At 41.3% G+C, this 15,857-nt stretch overlaps 1 protein-coding gene across 1 annotated transcript in view; it reads left to right on the forward strand.

Annotated features, from left to right (window-relative positions):
• Positions 1-1,111, forward strand: part of lratd2a (LRAT domain containing 2a) — a 2,028-nt gene extending 917 nt beyond the window's left edge. The window contains 1 exon segment of the mRNA XM_020606890.1: positions 1-1,111. This exon segment is cut by the window's left edge and continues 130 nt beyond it. Coding sequence (XP_020462546.1) covers positions 1-473 — 473 coding nt within the window. The 3' untranslated portion in view covers positions 474-1,111.
• Positions 1,112-15,857: the final 14,746 nt, after the last annotated feature.

Raw genomic sequence — 15,857 nt, forward strand, 5'->3', positions numbered from 1 at the left:
ACCCACACTGGGCTGTGTACGTGGGGGACTTCCAGGTGGTCCACCTGCACAGAGCCGAAGTGAAAAACAGCTTTCTGACCGTTGCGAGTCAAGGAAGGAGGTGCAGGATTGTGAACGACTTGTACAAATTCAAAGCTCTTAGTGCAGACATGGTGGTGCAGAACGCGATGGAACAGGTGGGCTTAAAGGACCGAGAGCTGAGCTGGAGAAACTCCGAGTGCTTTGCAGCCTGGTGCAGGTTCGGCAAGAGGGAGTTCAAAATGGGTGGGGAGTTGCGGATCGGAAAGCAGCCCTACAGACTGAAAATATTCATGTCGGACAAACACTCGCACGTGTTGGAGTTTCAGAGTTTGGAGGACATGATCACGGAGAAGAGGAGGAACGATCATCTGGGCAGGACGGCCGTGCTGCGGGAGCTGGCGACGCATTTCAGCGGCGTGGAGGAAATAAACAGGGATCCAGGCGCAGACTGATGCCTGGCCTTTTCATGTTCTTCAGAAATAACTGCTGTGCAAGTAGAGTAGACTTTACCAAACAAAAACTGTTACGCCCTTCTTTAATCTATAGCAAGCCATCACTCCTCTATTTTAGTTTCAGGCTAAATGAACAGATGTCAACGTTTCTACTTGAATATTGTTGTTTTTATTATGCATTTTGCACCATGTTTCTAACAGTGGCATTGCCTTAACGTCACAATCCTCAACATCCCCCAAATGGTCTTAACAATTATGAAAGAAACTGATTTAATTAGCTGATGGGCTTGTTTGTAGCTCCAGCAGCCCATCCACACACACACACACACAATCGTTTTATTGAAAATGTACACTTCTGTCTAAAATTGTCATGATGGTGTAAGTAAGGTCAGTGTTTCTCTATTCACTGTGCATCGTGTTACCTGATCCTTGTGTGGTTTAACTTCATCCTTTAACTCACCCAGACAGCAAAGTGCCAGAGCTGCTCCCCCAGCACAAGAAGGATTCTTTCTACCTTTAGGGGTAATTCTCACACCAGCATGTCTGAAGACAATGTTGTGGAGCTGGTCTGTTTCATACTGTTCAGAGTCTGTTACCTGTACCCAAAGTTAAAGTAAACCATGAATCATTGTCTCTTACTGAAATGAGTCTTCTTGTTACTGTTCTGTTTGGATAAGACTGAGAGAGGCTCCTGGAGCACACTGACTTCTGCTAGTGTATTGCATATTTAAAAGTTCTGTTTTCACGTTCTAGCAAAGTGGTTTTATACATTAATATAATTTGCTGACAATCCAGATGTTAATTGTTTGACCTACTGTAGGAGAAGCAGCTTCCTAATTGTTAGTTGGATTTTTTTTTTTTTTTTTTTAATTCTTCCCCTGACTACTTTTTGGAGATGGTCAAGGTCTGCATGTAGTTGGAACACAAGTTTATGTGGTGCCTTTTTCAGAAAGCTAAAAGTGAAACAAGCTGCTATGTTCAGCAGTGTGTTTGGTGTTTTTACTTTACTTTCAATTTCTTTTTCAAAGGGAGTATGATTTTGTCTATCAGAGGAGTCCCAGACACTTTAAAAAAGTGTTTGAGAAACTTTTTATTTGACTAAATAGAAGTAAGTTCTACTGACCAAGTGTTTAAACTACCATGAGAGTAAAGATCATCCAGTCCTGTCTTACAAAGCTGAAGTGGTACCACTTTCCAACAAGCCTTTACAACTCTTGATGAGGATACAGACTGTTTTCTTAGCCTCAGTGTGATGGTACAACATTTCATCACTAAGACTGTTCAATGTGCCCTGATGATGGCAGTGATCAGCTTTAGCTACATACAGTAGAAGCCTTTATTATCTGCTCCAGTAATTCTCTCAAAGCCTTGGCATTTTCATTGTTGTCTCATTTTGCTTATATTAATTTATCCCAGTAGTTTATCCTACTTGAGAGGAGTGAAGTGTTGCTCTCAGGGTTAAGGCTGATGTCCACTTCACCCGCTTAGTATTAAGAATGAGCGCCATGTCCACTGCAGGACAAAAACAGACATCTCCTTGTCTGCTCCTTTGTGTGTTTTTACACACTGATTAACAGAAAACAGTATTAGTTACATGTTGCAGCAGAATAAGTCCACAAACCCGTAGCTGTCTGACATACACTTTCAGATAATTCACACTATTTAAAGTAGTATAGAACCAAGCAAGAAAACCCCTTAGTCACTACCACTAAAACCTTAAGTCTTTACAAATCTTTGCTTTTGCTTTAATGCCAAAGCCCAAGTGGAACGACATCAATTAATTTGAAAAAAGTGACTAAACTCTAATGAAGGTTCATATTTAAGAACCAAGTGCAACGAAAGGCAGTGCGCCCTTCACTGCTGAGAATACATTTGATTATCTCTTTCATATTTTGCATATGTGCCTTTAGTTTTGGTGACAGCTTTAATCCAATTCAGGCACGACTAAGGTTAGTCCTGGGGTTACCACAGGCCCACCTAATCAAATGAGTGCATATTAGGTTGCCCTTGTGCATGTTTGTGTGCACTGTGCGCTCCATGTTAATGTCCTCCAGGATTTTTGGTTGAGAATTTTTTTTTGTTTTTTGGGTGAAATAAAAAAAAAGTGGCAGCTAGGCCAGGTTAACACTATTTAACAATACTTGAAGAAATCACAGCCAGAGAAAGAGGAAGCTTAAAAGAATTTAATCTACAACAGCCGAGGACTGCGTCTGTGCCAGTAGGGTTAAAATGCATCTGTGATCTCCAACGAGCAGGACGCGTCTGAACAACCTGACTTTACTATCAGATGGCACATCCATTGGATTATATTGGAATCAGTATTCCACTCCAAGCCACATCGCCTGTGTCTCCTGCACACAACCTCAGTCCATGGTAAGAGTCGATACCACTTTCTATGGCCGCTGAGTGGCATTGATGCAGAATATGATGTGGTTACTGAAGTCCGCTGGAGTCTTAAGATCCTTTGTCACTATCTCTTAATGCGTGTTTATCCATTTAACGCAGTTAAGTTAAACGCTTTCCTCCAATATCAGGACGTGAGGTTGTAAGCTACTTGATGGTATGTTTGTTTTTAATTTCAAGTTTGGTTCTGGTCTGGTTTGTTTTTCTTTGGCTTTGTTGTTTAGGTCTGTACGTCCCAGCTGTCATCTGGTACTCAGCTCTATCTGCCAAGTGCATGTAGAGCCCAAGTTTATGGTCTGTGGTAGGAATATTGTTAAAAATAAATATTTAAGGTTCACTTTAGTAGATCTGGAATTTCAGGATATAAACTAGACTTTAGAAAAAGCAAAACTGCCTAGGTTTATTGTTTTTACTGGCCTGCCCAAATGTTTTGTTTTGTTTATTCGGTCTGTGCCACTGCTCTTGCTCTGTTGGATTCAGGGGACAGGCTAGATCATAACTTTAGCTTTTCTTCTTTTACAAATTTTTCACTGTGTGTTTGGGCTCAATGTCATGTTGGAAAAAATCCTGTCATGCTTCTTGTGGCAGGGTGTCATCTTGTCATTGACTATTTTTGGGATACAAACTTGAGTCCATAGAGCCACCCATCAATGCCATCTACGTTTGGGGCAGCTCCACATCAGCACCCTGCCACCTCCTCTGCTGGCAGTCCTGGCTGGGCCTGACCATGCTGGACCCTGTCAGATCCAAACTCATTTTTACTGGCTTCATCTTACCAAAGAATGTGCTGCCAGTACTTATCAAAACTTTGAGTTGTTCTTTTATATTCTGGTTCGTGAAATTAGTCTTAATTGGAAACAACTGTCACTTTTGTTGCAGTGGTCACAGGCGCCCTCACTTTAGTGTGATGTGTTACCGTCTGTCATGTGTGCATATTCTGTCATAATTACCACAGCAAACAAACAAAACTAAAATGCTGCATACTTCCAGTCTACTGGCTGATATTTGGTTTCTCCAGCCACCATGTGCTGCATTTTCCCTGAGGTGGCTCTGAGGTTCCTTGCAGCGGTGTAATCAAATTAGGACATGGTAAATCCTCCTCAGGGTCTTGTCAAGCTCAGCCTTGCCTGAGTATATTAAACAATTTTATATAGAACGAAGAGTCATTTAACAAGACGGGAGTGCAGCTGTGCAGATATTACTGCTGTAGCTGCAAAGAGATGATGTCCTCTTGTGTGTAAATGGTCGAATGTCTTATATGTGAGGAGCAGACAGCTGGTTCTTGAGATGTTTGGCAGATGTTGTATATCTGTGCTTGTTTCCTCAGCACAGTTTGAAGCTCCTATATACGTCAATGCTGTGTTACCCAATGTCTTGTCCTCTTAAAACAAGGTGACGCCTTGATTCTGGCCTCAGTCAACTATGAGCAGCTTTCCTTCTAAAGCTGCTTCTTTGGAAGGCCTGACAGGGTGAAATTATCTAATATATATACTGTATTTCCATCTATAAGTAAACCCTAAAAACCTCAAGATGTAAAAAAAAAAAAAAACCTGCAGGTACAATTCCAGTCTGTTTCCATTGGAAAACAGCTTGGGTGTCTGAGTCTTGAAACAAGAAAACAGAAGGCAGGTCGCTGCTTTGAAATGAAGAAAACATGAGCTGAAAACATTTGATTTAACTAGGAGCCATGCTTTTCCCACAGAAGACGAGAACTTGGCTTACATGCAAAAATGACTGATAAGGAGTTTTTTAGTGATCTTGTGACCCCCACGGATGCATCTTTGCGACCCTTTGGGGGGTTCTCGGCTTCCTGTCTGGAAAAGGATTTCTCGAAGTGTAAGCAGTTTTGTATGCCATGTGATCTACACAGCCCTTTTACTGATGTTGTGGCGGTCTTATGCTTCATTTTATCGATTTGGGAAGCACTTTTATTTATGATACTTGATGGTCTAGAGATGCACTTAACCTCCTGAGGCATGCAAGCCATTTAGACCAGATGATTAATTGCTCATAAATATGAATATGTGACTGACACCAGTGTCTCAGTCCAGGGTGTTTCCCTGCCTCTTGCTGCATGCTGGAATAGCCCGATGGGATTGGCTGCACAACTTCCAAATTAATATTGCTGTGGTTATTTTATAGATCATTTCCCTGTAGTAAACACAGTAGGTTTATTACAGTCTGACTGCTCATACAGTGAAGCAGCAGTCACCCAGCATTAACTATCCAACCATTCGTCTTGATGGGATGTGAAAGCTTGGACATAGCAGAGGCAGCCCAATTATAATCAACTGTCAGCGCTCGCCTCAGTGCCTCAGAGACCTCAGCCTGACACTGCTACTGTGTAGCTTCTGTTGCCATTGGATGCTGATGAACTCATGAGATTAGGTGCATTATAAGAGAGGAACGCACTGGAATTCGTGTGCCACCGTAGCCAAAATGCAGAAAGTTAGACAAGCTGCTTCTAAAGTCAGGGGTTATAGTGGATGAACACAGCGGTGTCGATGGGAAAAGCTCAGGTTTCTAGTCTGTTGTCCAAACAGTAGCAAAAGACTTAACACATCAGTAAAGATCACATAGTACTAATGACTATGACTAATGGAGGCTGTGATAGGCACATTTCTAATGGATTATTATTATTTTAGCTCAGTGTGTTTTCTATTTTGATTCCTGTAATGTGCATTATAGTGCAACCAAAATCAGGTTTATTCATTCATTAAAATGATCTAACACTTGTCAATAAAGCAGATACACTTGTTTTTTCAAGATGAAGAATGATTCCTTTCCAGATCAAGAGAAAATGTCATTAGTGTAAGAACATAAGATATTTTTGCTACTATAAAATGGTAGCGCATACAATTGCAGAGCGTTACCACTTATGAATTTGTTGCTTATGAATTAAACTTGTCAGTTTTAGAGCTATGGTTTCCCAAACCATTCTTGGATTCCATTTGTCTTCCTCTCAAGTTTTCCATTTCCTGTTTCTGGGAAGGGTGCCCAAAATGTAGCCTGAAGGTCTGCGACTGAGTGGCTTGAGACACAGAAGAGGCAGGTGGCTTCATTGTTTGCCCGGGCTTTGTTTATCTCTGCTGGTCTTTCCCATGGCATCTGTTCTTTGAACTGGTCATTTTGTGTTTGCTGGGGGGCACCCAAGTCACATTAACTGAGTTGTTTTAGATTATCCCAAATGGCTCTGAGATCATTAGTGTGAGCTAAATAAACACGAGCTCTCAAAGTCCTCTTTATAAGCTTTCATTAAACAGGCATGTCTTTGACTACCATGATCTATGGTGTTTACCAATCTGATGCATCACATGATTTCCAGCAGCTATGTTTATTCACGTTATGGAACACTTGACTAGAGGGTCACTTTGCTAAATCACGTGAGGCTGGGAAATCAAAAGCAAATTTACATACTGTAGCCCAACAGCAGAGACTTTTCTCTGTTATTACACGGTTAAACGTCAGACTTGGAGGACACAGGGGAGTGTGTGAGTCAAGGGACAGGAGCCCAACAATTTCTTCTTATTGCTCACCTATCTGTTTACACAGCTGTACTATATATGCTGGCAGAGATCAGATTTTTGAATCACTGTGGGATGAATGAATATCATTATTTTTTTTAATTTCATTTGTGTATTTTACAAGGACACCAGACCTTTCCTATTATAAATTCAATTAGCAGCTCCTATCTGAACATCTGGATAGGTATATCATTTAATTTGGCAATTATATTTCCTATTTATGGTTTAATGACTATAGTTATTGAATGCCGATAACTTCTATTTACCATTATTTCTAATTATCCCTCTTTGTGAGTTCCATTCATTCAAAGTGGCTCCATAGTTCTGTCAAGCCATGTGTAAAATTGTGCCAGACAAAGATTAGTTTGTACTTCTTCTACTAACTTCTAAGCATGAGCTCATCCAGTATAAGCTTCAGGTTTGAAAAATGTACATGCTGCTGGTGCTGAATAACACTTAAATGAATCACAGCTCTAAATCGTTACCTGCTGTTTGCATAAATTCTGACTACGTGAAGTGAGTGCACTGAGCATGCTCTCTGTCCCTTTTGCACATAAAAATTTCCCAGATCAGAACACAGTGGGCTAAGCATATTTAATAATGTGTGAATTATATGAAAATATGTAACATGTTTGTGTGTGTGCCATGTCCCAGGGGACATATTACAGCGGAACTGTGCTGCCCTGGCTTCATCTCTGCATTTACGTCCTCATTATGTTGCAGCCTCTCCGCAGACTGTTGGTTTGAATCCTTCCTTGCTGCAGTTGTTCCACTGTCTAAAACAATCTGCTTTCTTCAGACTCTGCAGATGCTGCTTAAAATAAAGGAAAGCTTTTATAAGGAGAGGGTAACGAGCAGGAGGGAGGTACTCCAAAAATCGATTTGCATCCAGCCTCTCCTCCTCGTGCTGCTACAGTTTCCCCCTTAACAAACAAATTAACAGGAACTTTCATGAGGCTGTCTGCATAATTACTTGTTCAAAGTGTGACGTTCTTGAAAGCACAGAAAATTGTGTTGCTCCACATTACCAGTTTTCATATTAGTTATGAATGCACGTGAGACTTTGTAATGACTTTCATCTACTCGCTCACAGTAATTTTCAAACAAAAGGTAATCAGAGTTCACTTTAGTGTACCCCATCTTTCTAGCTGGCTTTCGGCCATTTGCAAAAGCAATGATGGATGTCTGTCCATATTGATATAAAGTACACTTCTGTAATAGTATAAAAGAGAGACACAATATTTCCTCTACAAATGTGGTCTTCTTTTGTTTTCAGGGTTATTACCCAAATACCCAGTTCTTCATTCTGTTTTATTGGATTGGAAGAGCGCATGATGCAAATAGGCCATAATGCTATATTCTCCTGAGCTCCCACTGAAACAGAGCATATTGGTCATATAATTTTGATGGTGGATAGAGAGTAATAGACGGGTAGATTGTCGAGCGACAGTCCCTCTCTGCTGCAGACAGCTGAGGCCATGCTCTAACTGGCACATGCCATCTGTCTGGAGATCTGGGGACCAAGGTGTAGCTCCAAATGTGTGTCACAGCCATGTTCATTTTAAAATTGAAGCAGAATGGCAATCAATCACTCTCTGACACTGAACTGGGCAGCTGAGGAGGATTCAATAAAAGCTGAGTTGATCCAAGACTGAAGGTTGATGGTGAATTTGAAATTTAAGCTAGGTAATAACCTGGGACTTGGATGTGTGACTTCATCAGTTTCAGGGTGTTGCCTTCTACAGAGAGGTCATTTGTTCAGACAGGGTCAGCATGCTGAGCCTCCTCTGCTAATGATTCCACAGGCGGTCCAGGTGCCATCACTAACAACGTTGTTAAAAGACTGACTTCTCTGGTATGGTACAGAAACTCTGCAGCATTTTGACTGCGGCAGGAGGTCAGCCAGTGTGTTACGTGACATACTGCAGCCTATCAGTGTTTATGATGTTTTACTCTGTCTTGTTTAAACCTCTTGGCTCTCTCTTCTTGATCTCTGATGGTGTCTGAGGAGCGCATTAGACCAAATGACAATCCACGTACTAATTGCTGCTAATTTGCATAAATGTGTGGCGTCCAGATGTCAGGAGTGTGGCAGGCAGGGGTAACACCTGGCTGGGTCACCTCTCTGCCATGCATGAGTGACCTCTGACCTCCACTGTGGCTCTAATTCTGTCTGAAATTTCAATTGTTCAAATCCCTGAAATTTAAAGTGGCTATAATCACTTTTAGTAAGGTAAAAATTGTTGCTGGTGGTGACAAACCACAGAGATTTATCACTTGTCTCTGCAGTTTCCCTCAACTGTACAAAAAGTTTAAGCATCTTCAGCTCATTATTTTGGTTTTACGACCTGCAGTCCACCCACACCAGTGTTTTGGTTCACTCTCACTGATGTTAGTGTGTGGTTTGGCTGCAGCAAGCTTTGGTTTAACAATGAAACCCATCCTAAGCAACCTGTTTAACACTAAACATAGCAAACAGACAAAGTTAGTATTTAGCTGTTTAAGAGCAAGGTATTTTTGTCAGGTGTTAGCAGAGACTAAATCACAATATCAGAATATTGGACTTGCTAGTTTTCTAGAAATATGTCTCCAAATGAAGGCTAAAGTAGCTCTCTATTTGCAGTATGTGGAAATAGGCAACTGTATTCTAACAAGTCAGCCATGTCAGCCCAGTGGGTGAAAAATATATCAATGTGGAGTTACCAGCTTGTTTCCATAGCTCCCAAGTGGTCAAAAATTCAGCTATTGTAGCTTTAAAGCTCTGTCAAATATCAGTGGATGAAATGAGAAGGCAGAACCTCATTATTTCCTAATCCAAACTGTGTTAAGAGAGAGTGGAGGACTAAGGCACCGCTTCAGATTTGTGCCTTTGGTGCTCACCATGCGGTCCAGCTCCCCGCACTGCAGTTGCTGCCAGACAAGAGCAGAGCCCCTTTCAAATCCTAACCTTGAAACACAGTCCTCCCCTGCCACAAGGCTGGTATGCCAGAGAAATAACCTGGAGCAAGCTGACATTATCACATATATGATTAAAGGAAATATAATGGCAAAACTCAAATTTAGACATCTTCAAAGTAATATTAGTGAGGCTCAATATGAAACACTATTTCACAGTGTGGTGCAGTATCATTCTGCTCACCAGAAAATCTGAAGCCTTTAATGGACGTGGACTCTTTACTCAGTTCTGTTCTTGTGAACAAAGTCTGAAAAGGAAAACAGCATGATTAGTGTGTTATGTAGAATTCATTTGGTTGTTGAAAGGACATAATTTATGCCATTTTGAAAAGGTTTAGCATCCTGTGTTTGCTGCAAAACCTGTGCTGGCATTAAGGGTTATAAAACAGTGGTACAATAAAAAGCAAAGCAGTGAAAATAACATCATAATCTTCGCAGCCATCAATTGAAAAAGAGCAAAAACCAAAGTACATGAGTGACCCAGCAAATCAACTGTAATTCACTTTGATATTGACAGGTGAGGTTTACTACCCAGGTATATTCACTCTTTACTTGTATTCTCAGTGCGTAAAGCCAAGAATAATGAGCTCACACTCAGGAGGTGCGTTTTTGACACTCTCAGCCTTTGGGTCAGCAGTAGCAGAGGTAATTCCAGTGCTTCAAGAGGCTTGATTACAATAATAACAGCAGCACAGAAAACAAAGGATCGAGTCAGACATATGGGGGAATGTAAGGCTTGAAAGCCTTTTAACACAGGGCTGTTTTAGCAGCATGTAATATCACAGGGAATGTTAATAACAGTGTGAAAAGTCACACAGCGCCAGGATTCGAAAAACACTGTGTGATCCAGTTACACTGATTGTAGCTCACATGGTTTTATTTAGTTACCTACGTCGCTGTATTTGGTGCTCGTTATACTTTAACGTTATTAAATTGATATGTGGGGCTTTTTACTGTAGAGGAGGGTGAAAATGTACAGTTATTCAGCTTTTCATATTCACACTGTCACTTTGAAACTGTCTACCAAGAGTCAGTCATCATATTCAGTGTCTCTTATCATAGGAAGCTGCATCATAGCTCAGTGAAAGTATGGCCATGCTCTCAGGCCCAGCAAGAAGTAGGTTAGAAACCCAGTCATTAGGGGAAAAAATGTCACTGTGTGTTTGTGAAAAGAGTCCACAGGAGTGTGCTCACAGGAGACGTACAGGACGATACCATCAAGGTAACCTGTTTTTACCTGAATGAGGCTCGTGCTGTACATGATGTGAACCTCACATTCTACCAGCGCTTCAACAGCAGCCATATGTGCAAACCAAGAGAAGGTCCTCATGTTTTCTGAGGTCAGAGTTGTCTGCCAAACCAACAAGATATCTGTCTGACTTCACAGAGGTACCTGGTAGCAATGCAGCCTTCAAACATTTTGCCACAAGCTCGCTACGCTGAGTTGCAAACACACACTGAATGCGACAGCAGATGGAAAAAGACACAACATGATCAGGCATGGTAGCAGTCGAAGACAGCTGATGCAGCTCATGCTCCAGATGACATTAACACTATGTGAAGCTTTTATCTGGGATCCAAGAGCCCAAAGACGGCAACAGTTGTGTTGTAAATTATGGGTATAATGAAGGATGTTTAAAGAAAGGCCAGGCCTGGAGTTTGATTGCTGTTAAGAAGGGCTGAAGTGTGACTCGAGTTGGTTTGAAATGTGACATATTTGTGTCTTAGAGATACTTTGGCTCTGGCCAGAGATAAATTTCAATCACTTTTCAAGGTCTATCTCTTGGTTGCCAGGATACAGGTCTTCAGATAAGGTAGAGTTCCAGTTAAGCTTTATGAATAGACATTTGAGTCAAGTAGTGAAAATCAAAGAGCTAGTTAACCATCTTCCTTCTACTTCTCCTGCAGTAAGTCTGTCAAAGGCGTTATGTTTGTGTTCCTTTTTATCTGTTTCCTTGACAGTTTGGAAACTGGTGCTTTGCGAGGATAGTAAAATAAAAAAAAACTGCCTATTTGCTCTTATTTCTTGGTTCAGGATTAGAGAATTATCACCCAACGCTGCATTTCCTTTTACTTTAGCTCTACAGCTTTTAGGATTGTTCACTTTATTGTTTAGACTTCACAGCCCATAGCTTTAGTGGACATTCAGTTTAAATGCTACAAGGGACTGCATTTGTGGCAGAATGTTGCCTCTGGTATTCGTAGGGGCAGATCTAGAAATTTGTGGGTGGGGTGGCCAGACTGGGGCACAGACTCAGGCACATCTGAAAAACATATACGTCAATCGATTGATGATATCATAAATATCAATTATAAAGCAGAAACATGTTACTTGTATTCAAGGCAACAGATTGTCATTGTTTTACATTCATTAGAGCTGACAGCCATCACATTTTGACTCTGGCAGGGGGCGACCGATCAGATCATGGGGTGACCAGTGCTACCCACTGGTTCCACCCATAGGTATTGGATTGGTAAGACATGAAAAATGATTTAGTATGTCCAGTTACAATAATAATCTATAAATTTGAAAGCTTGACAGGCATCATAACACTGCACAGTAGATTAATGATTTTACTGCTCTGAGAATTAATGCCAGCACTTGTTTTATCCTTTGCCATAATGTTCATGACAGAAACAGTGGAAATATGACATTTATGTTACAAAGAAATCCACCAGGATTGTGTACTTGCACATATACAGTATTGTTATGAAGTTACACTGAGTTCCAGCAAAATTTCTTAACAACTTTGTTCTTCCGCGTTGGCACCCTACTGAGCCAGCAGAGTGGTAACTTGCAGCGCAATAATTTTTGTTTAAATAGCTGGACTCAAAAGATTTGTTTATTTCAATAATAACCTAACCTTTATGGCTCACTTGATCCTCATAGTATTTGTCCTATGGCAAAGTGCCCTCGAGATGCACAAGACGCATGTTCCTCTGTTTCCTTTAAAGTTTTAAAGGGAATGCCCAGTTGTCTCTTCTGAAGTGCCAGTGACTGAACTCCAAAGACTTTGTCCTATATAATAAAAAACCTTGAAGTCATACCTCTTTAATTAAAGCCTGATCTCATCCCTGCCTCATAGCAGGAGGTTTTGCCCTGCAGAATGAAATCAAGGTCTTGTCAGCGTCCATTATCACATCCCTGCTGTCTCTCAGAAGGAGCGAATTGTCTGCAGCCTGGCTTTAAGAACCACTTACTGAGCCAGATAAATCTGACAAAAGATCACAATATCCAGGACTCAAAGTTGGTGAATTTTGTATACATTTAAAAGTATGGTCACTAGTGACATTTGAAACAGTGTATTTTGTTGTAAGCTAGTGATGATTTTTTTTTTTTAAGGCATATGATAGACAGTACTAGATGTTGCACCTGGGGAGCTTACGTGCACAGATTTTCATTCAGACAGAGCAGTGTCAGTGCTGATGTCTACTCCTGTGGTCTTCTCTCTGCAGGACTCTACCAGCATCTTACTTTTTAATTGGATATATCAGATAAGGTAAACAACACAGACTGGTTAGTCACGTTGATCATACCCTCCAGAAATGTTGTTTAGCTCTACTCTTGACAGTACACTGAGAATCTTTTGACTGTCTTGTGATTGAAGGTCTGTCTCAGCTTTTTTGATGTTGCGCAGCAGGAAGATGCTGCATTGCCAGATGAGGATGTGGCTCAGAGGCCCTGAGCAGCTGTGTGTGATGGCTCAGAGAGGTGCAACCTTCAGGCAAGTGCAGGCAAATGCCTGGCTGGAAGTCAATGCAGGTACAGCCTCCCCCTTTTTTTGTTTTTGTTCAGTGGAGGGTGATTGCAAGGGAGAGAAAGAGAAGATGGAGAGATAGTAGTAAACGTGGAGTAACTATGGTCAGAGATGCAGGGAGTGGACTAAAGATGTGAAGGAAGGTTAGCAGTGGTAGAAGAAGTACTCAGGTCAATACCACAGTGTAAACATCCTCTGTTAGTTCTGCATTCTAAATGTTACTTGAGTAAAAGTACAAAAGGCATCAAAATCCACTTAAAGGACTAGAAGTGCTCATTATGCAAAGTGGCACATTTGAAGTGAATGTATATGATATGAGTTTAAAATTACTGATGCATTATTGTTTACATCACTTTCATGTTGCAGCTGGTAAAGAGGAAGGACGTTTTAACCATCTTGTGCTTATTTTATGAAGTATTGCTGGGTAGCTTGTGAATTTTTCACCAGGGAACAATAAAGTCTTGTGATTATACTGCATTTTGTTTTATTAATCTGATTCTGAAAAGTAACTAGGAAGATGTGAGCATGCTAACATTTGCCATATAGTGGTACAGCTGAGGCTGAAGGGAATGCCATCAGTCCTGAGCTGGCACTAGAGGAAGAGGATGCCAACCTCATGGTGGCGCTACAGTTAAGGGATCAACAATGCCATTAGAATTTATGTTCTGGGTTGATCTGAGCTGGCAATTGAAAACACAGAACAAAGTGAAGCTGTTTCCCACCTGGGAGACAGATCAAGAGCTTGTGTACATGTGACCCACTCATGGTGACCATGGGGTTAACTGTGTTTACCAGGAAACAAGTAGCCTGATTTTTACCTTCAAGGCTGTTAGTCTTAACATCACCCCGGCACTGCTTACTGAATGAAGGAAGCAGAAGAAGCACGAAGTGTAGTTAAGCGTTTCACAATGATTGGATGATCCAGTACTTGATTGTACTGTGTCACTATGATTCATCACCTATTTTTGCAACCAGTTCCTCTTATTTGTTTTTTTTTTTTTTTTTTTTGCTTCTTCCTTCAAATAGATACAAACCGAAAAAAGCCCACCAATAACATGATTTAACACATTTTAAGCATGTTTTGGCTGTAACCTTTTGAGTTCCTCAGCAGCGTGCAGTTCAAGCTTGTAGAGAAGGAGAATACTTGGATAACGGCTTTGTAAGCCTTCTGACGTCCTAAGATGCTCTCTAGCGCAAACGTAATTACAGCCTGACAGCGGGCAGAGGGCCTCACAAAGGCCCGATAATCAGAGGCTGGTGATCGGAGCATGCAGCTCTTGAGCAGGAGAGGCGGTGACGCCAAAAAGTAATTAAAGTCACCCGCAGAGTGGAGCAATGCAAGCTGCACTCCCAGCTTGCTAGAACACCCCTGTTTGACTTCTTGCTGTTCTATTATTCTCTCCTCATTCTTGTTTCACTTCTCTCACATCCTGCTGCATCACTGTCAGAGTGCACCTCCTTACTAATCTGTTCATCATTCTTCTACCCTTAAGTATTTTTTTTCCTCCCCATCCATCACTTGGTGATTCATAACCACAGCAGCTACCTGTTATGTGCAAAAGCAGTGAATAAATGGACCACAGCATCCCTCAACCCTAAGCCCCACATATATAGTATGTTCATTCCAAACCAGAATCAATGTCACCACATACAATAGGTCATATACAAAGTAAACACTTTCAGGTCTGTGTTTTTTGGTGCTTTGTGTGCATACATGCCAATTCCTACAACTCTGCAAGTATCGTATCCTAAAATATCCCCTCAGATCACACAGATTTGTGGGCACCTTTCCTTTTAAAAGGAGGGATGTCTGTCTAATATTACATGTCGTGCATGTTACAGAGCTTATCTATAGCTAAGCCTTTGTGCTATGCTAAGGAGTGAAAGATTACCTCTTTCTCTGCTCCCCTGTTCATAACCCCCTGGCTCACCCATGGGGAGCTCTGAGTAAATGGAGGAGGCCATTGTGTAAGTACGTGGGTTGGTGACTTAATCCCTTCTTCAGCTTTTGATGTTTGGCTCAGTTCTGGTGCCATTCACAGGCCAGTGTCTGCTTTGGCACTGTAACTAATGGAGGGATCATTAGGAGGTACATACTCACTATTAAGAGATCACAGTTTCTCCACTCGGGGAACAAATTAACTAACCAATGAGAATGGACATGAGATGGTGATGAGCCAGTGGAATGAGCATTTGTAGCAGTCTGAATGAAAGTGTTCGCAGCATGGCAGAGGAAGTGTATGTGTGATCTCTCCCCTGAAGATCAATGAGGGTCAGTTTTATTAGATATAATACTCACTTTTATAAGACCATGAAGCACACTCAGTGGTTTGAATGTAGTCGGATCATTTACTTAACTAAATGTGGGAATAACGCAGAGTAAAAATATCCACTGCAAATGTATCAAATGACAAAGTGAAAGCAGTTTTAGCAGAATTACAACTTCAGTCCGCAGCTCCCCTCGGCCTTGCCTACTCTCAGCTTTTTGTACTGTAACTCTTGGTGTTATTTCCAGCCCAAGGAGGAAACTGTGTGGAAAGCTCTTAAAAATCCACCATCCATGGTGTTACTTTTTTAGAGACAGATGTTTCTATGTAAAACAAAGCTTAAACGACGGTGACTATTAGGTCCATCAGGTGCCCAGAGACACAACTTCGATTGAGTGGTGATGTTGCCAGATGTTTAAAAAGGCAACTGTTGACAAAACCAGTAACTAGCTAGTGAACATAGTGCACCATTTGGTG

The sequence above is a fragment of the Monopterus albus genome, unplaced genomic scaffold, assembly GCF_001952655.1.
Source record: "Monopterus albus unplaced genomic scaffold, M_albus_1.0 scaffold82.1, whole genome shotgun sequence".
Lineage (NCBI taxonomy): Eukaryota > Metazoa > Chordata > Actinopteri > Synbranchiformes > Synbranchidae > Monopterus > Monopterus albus.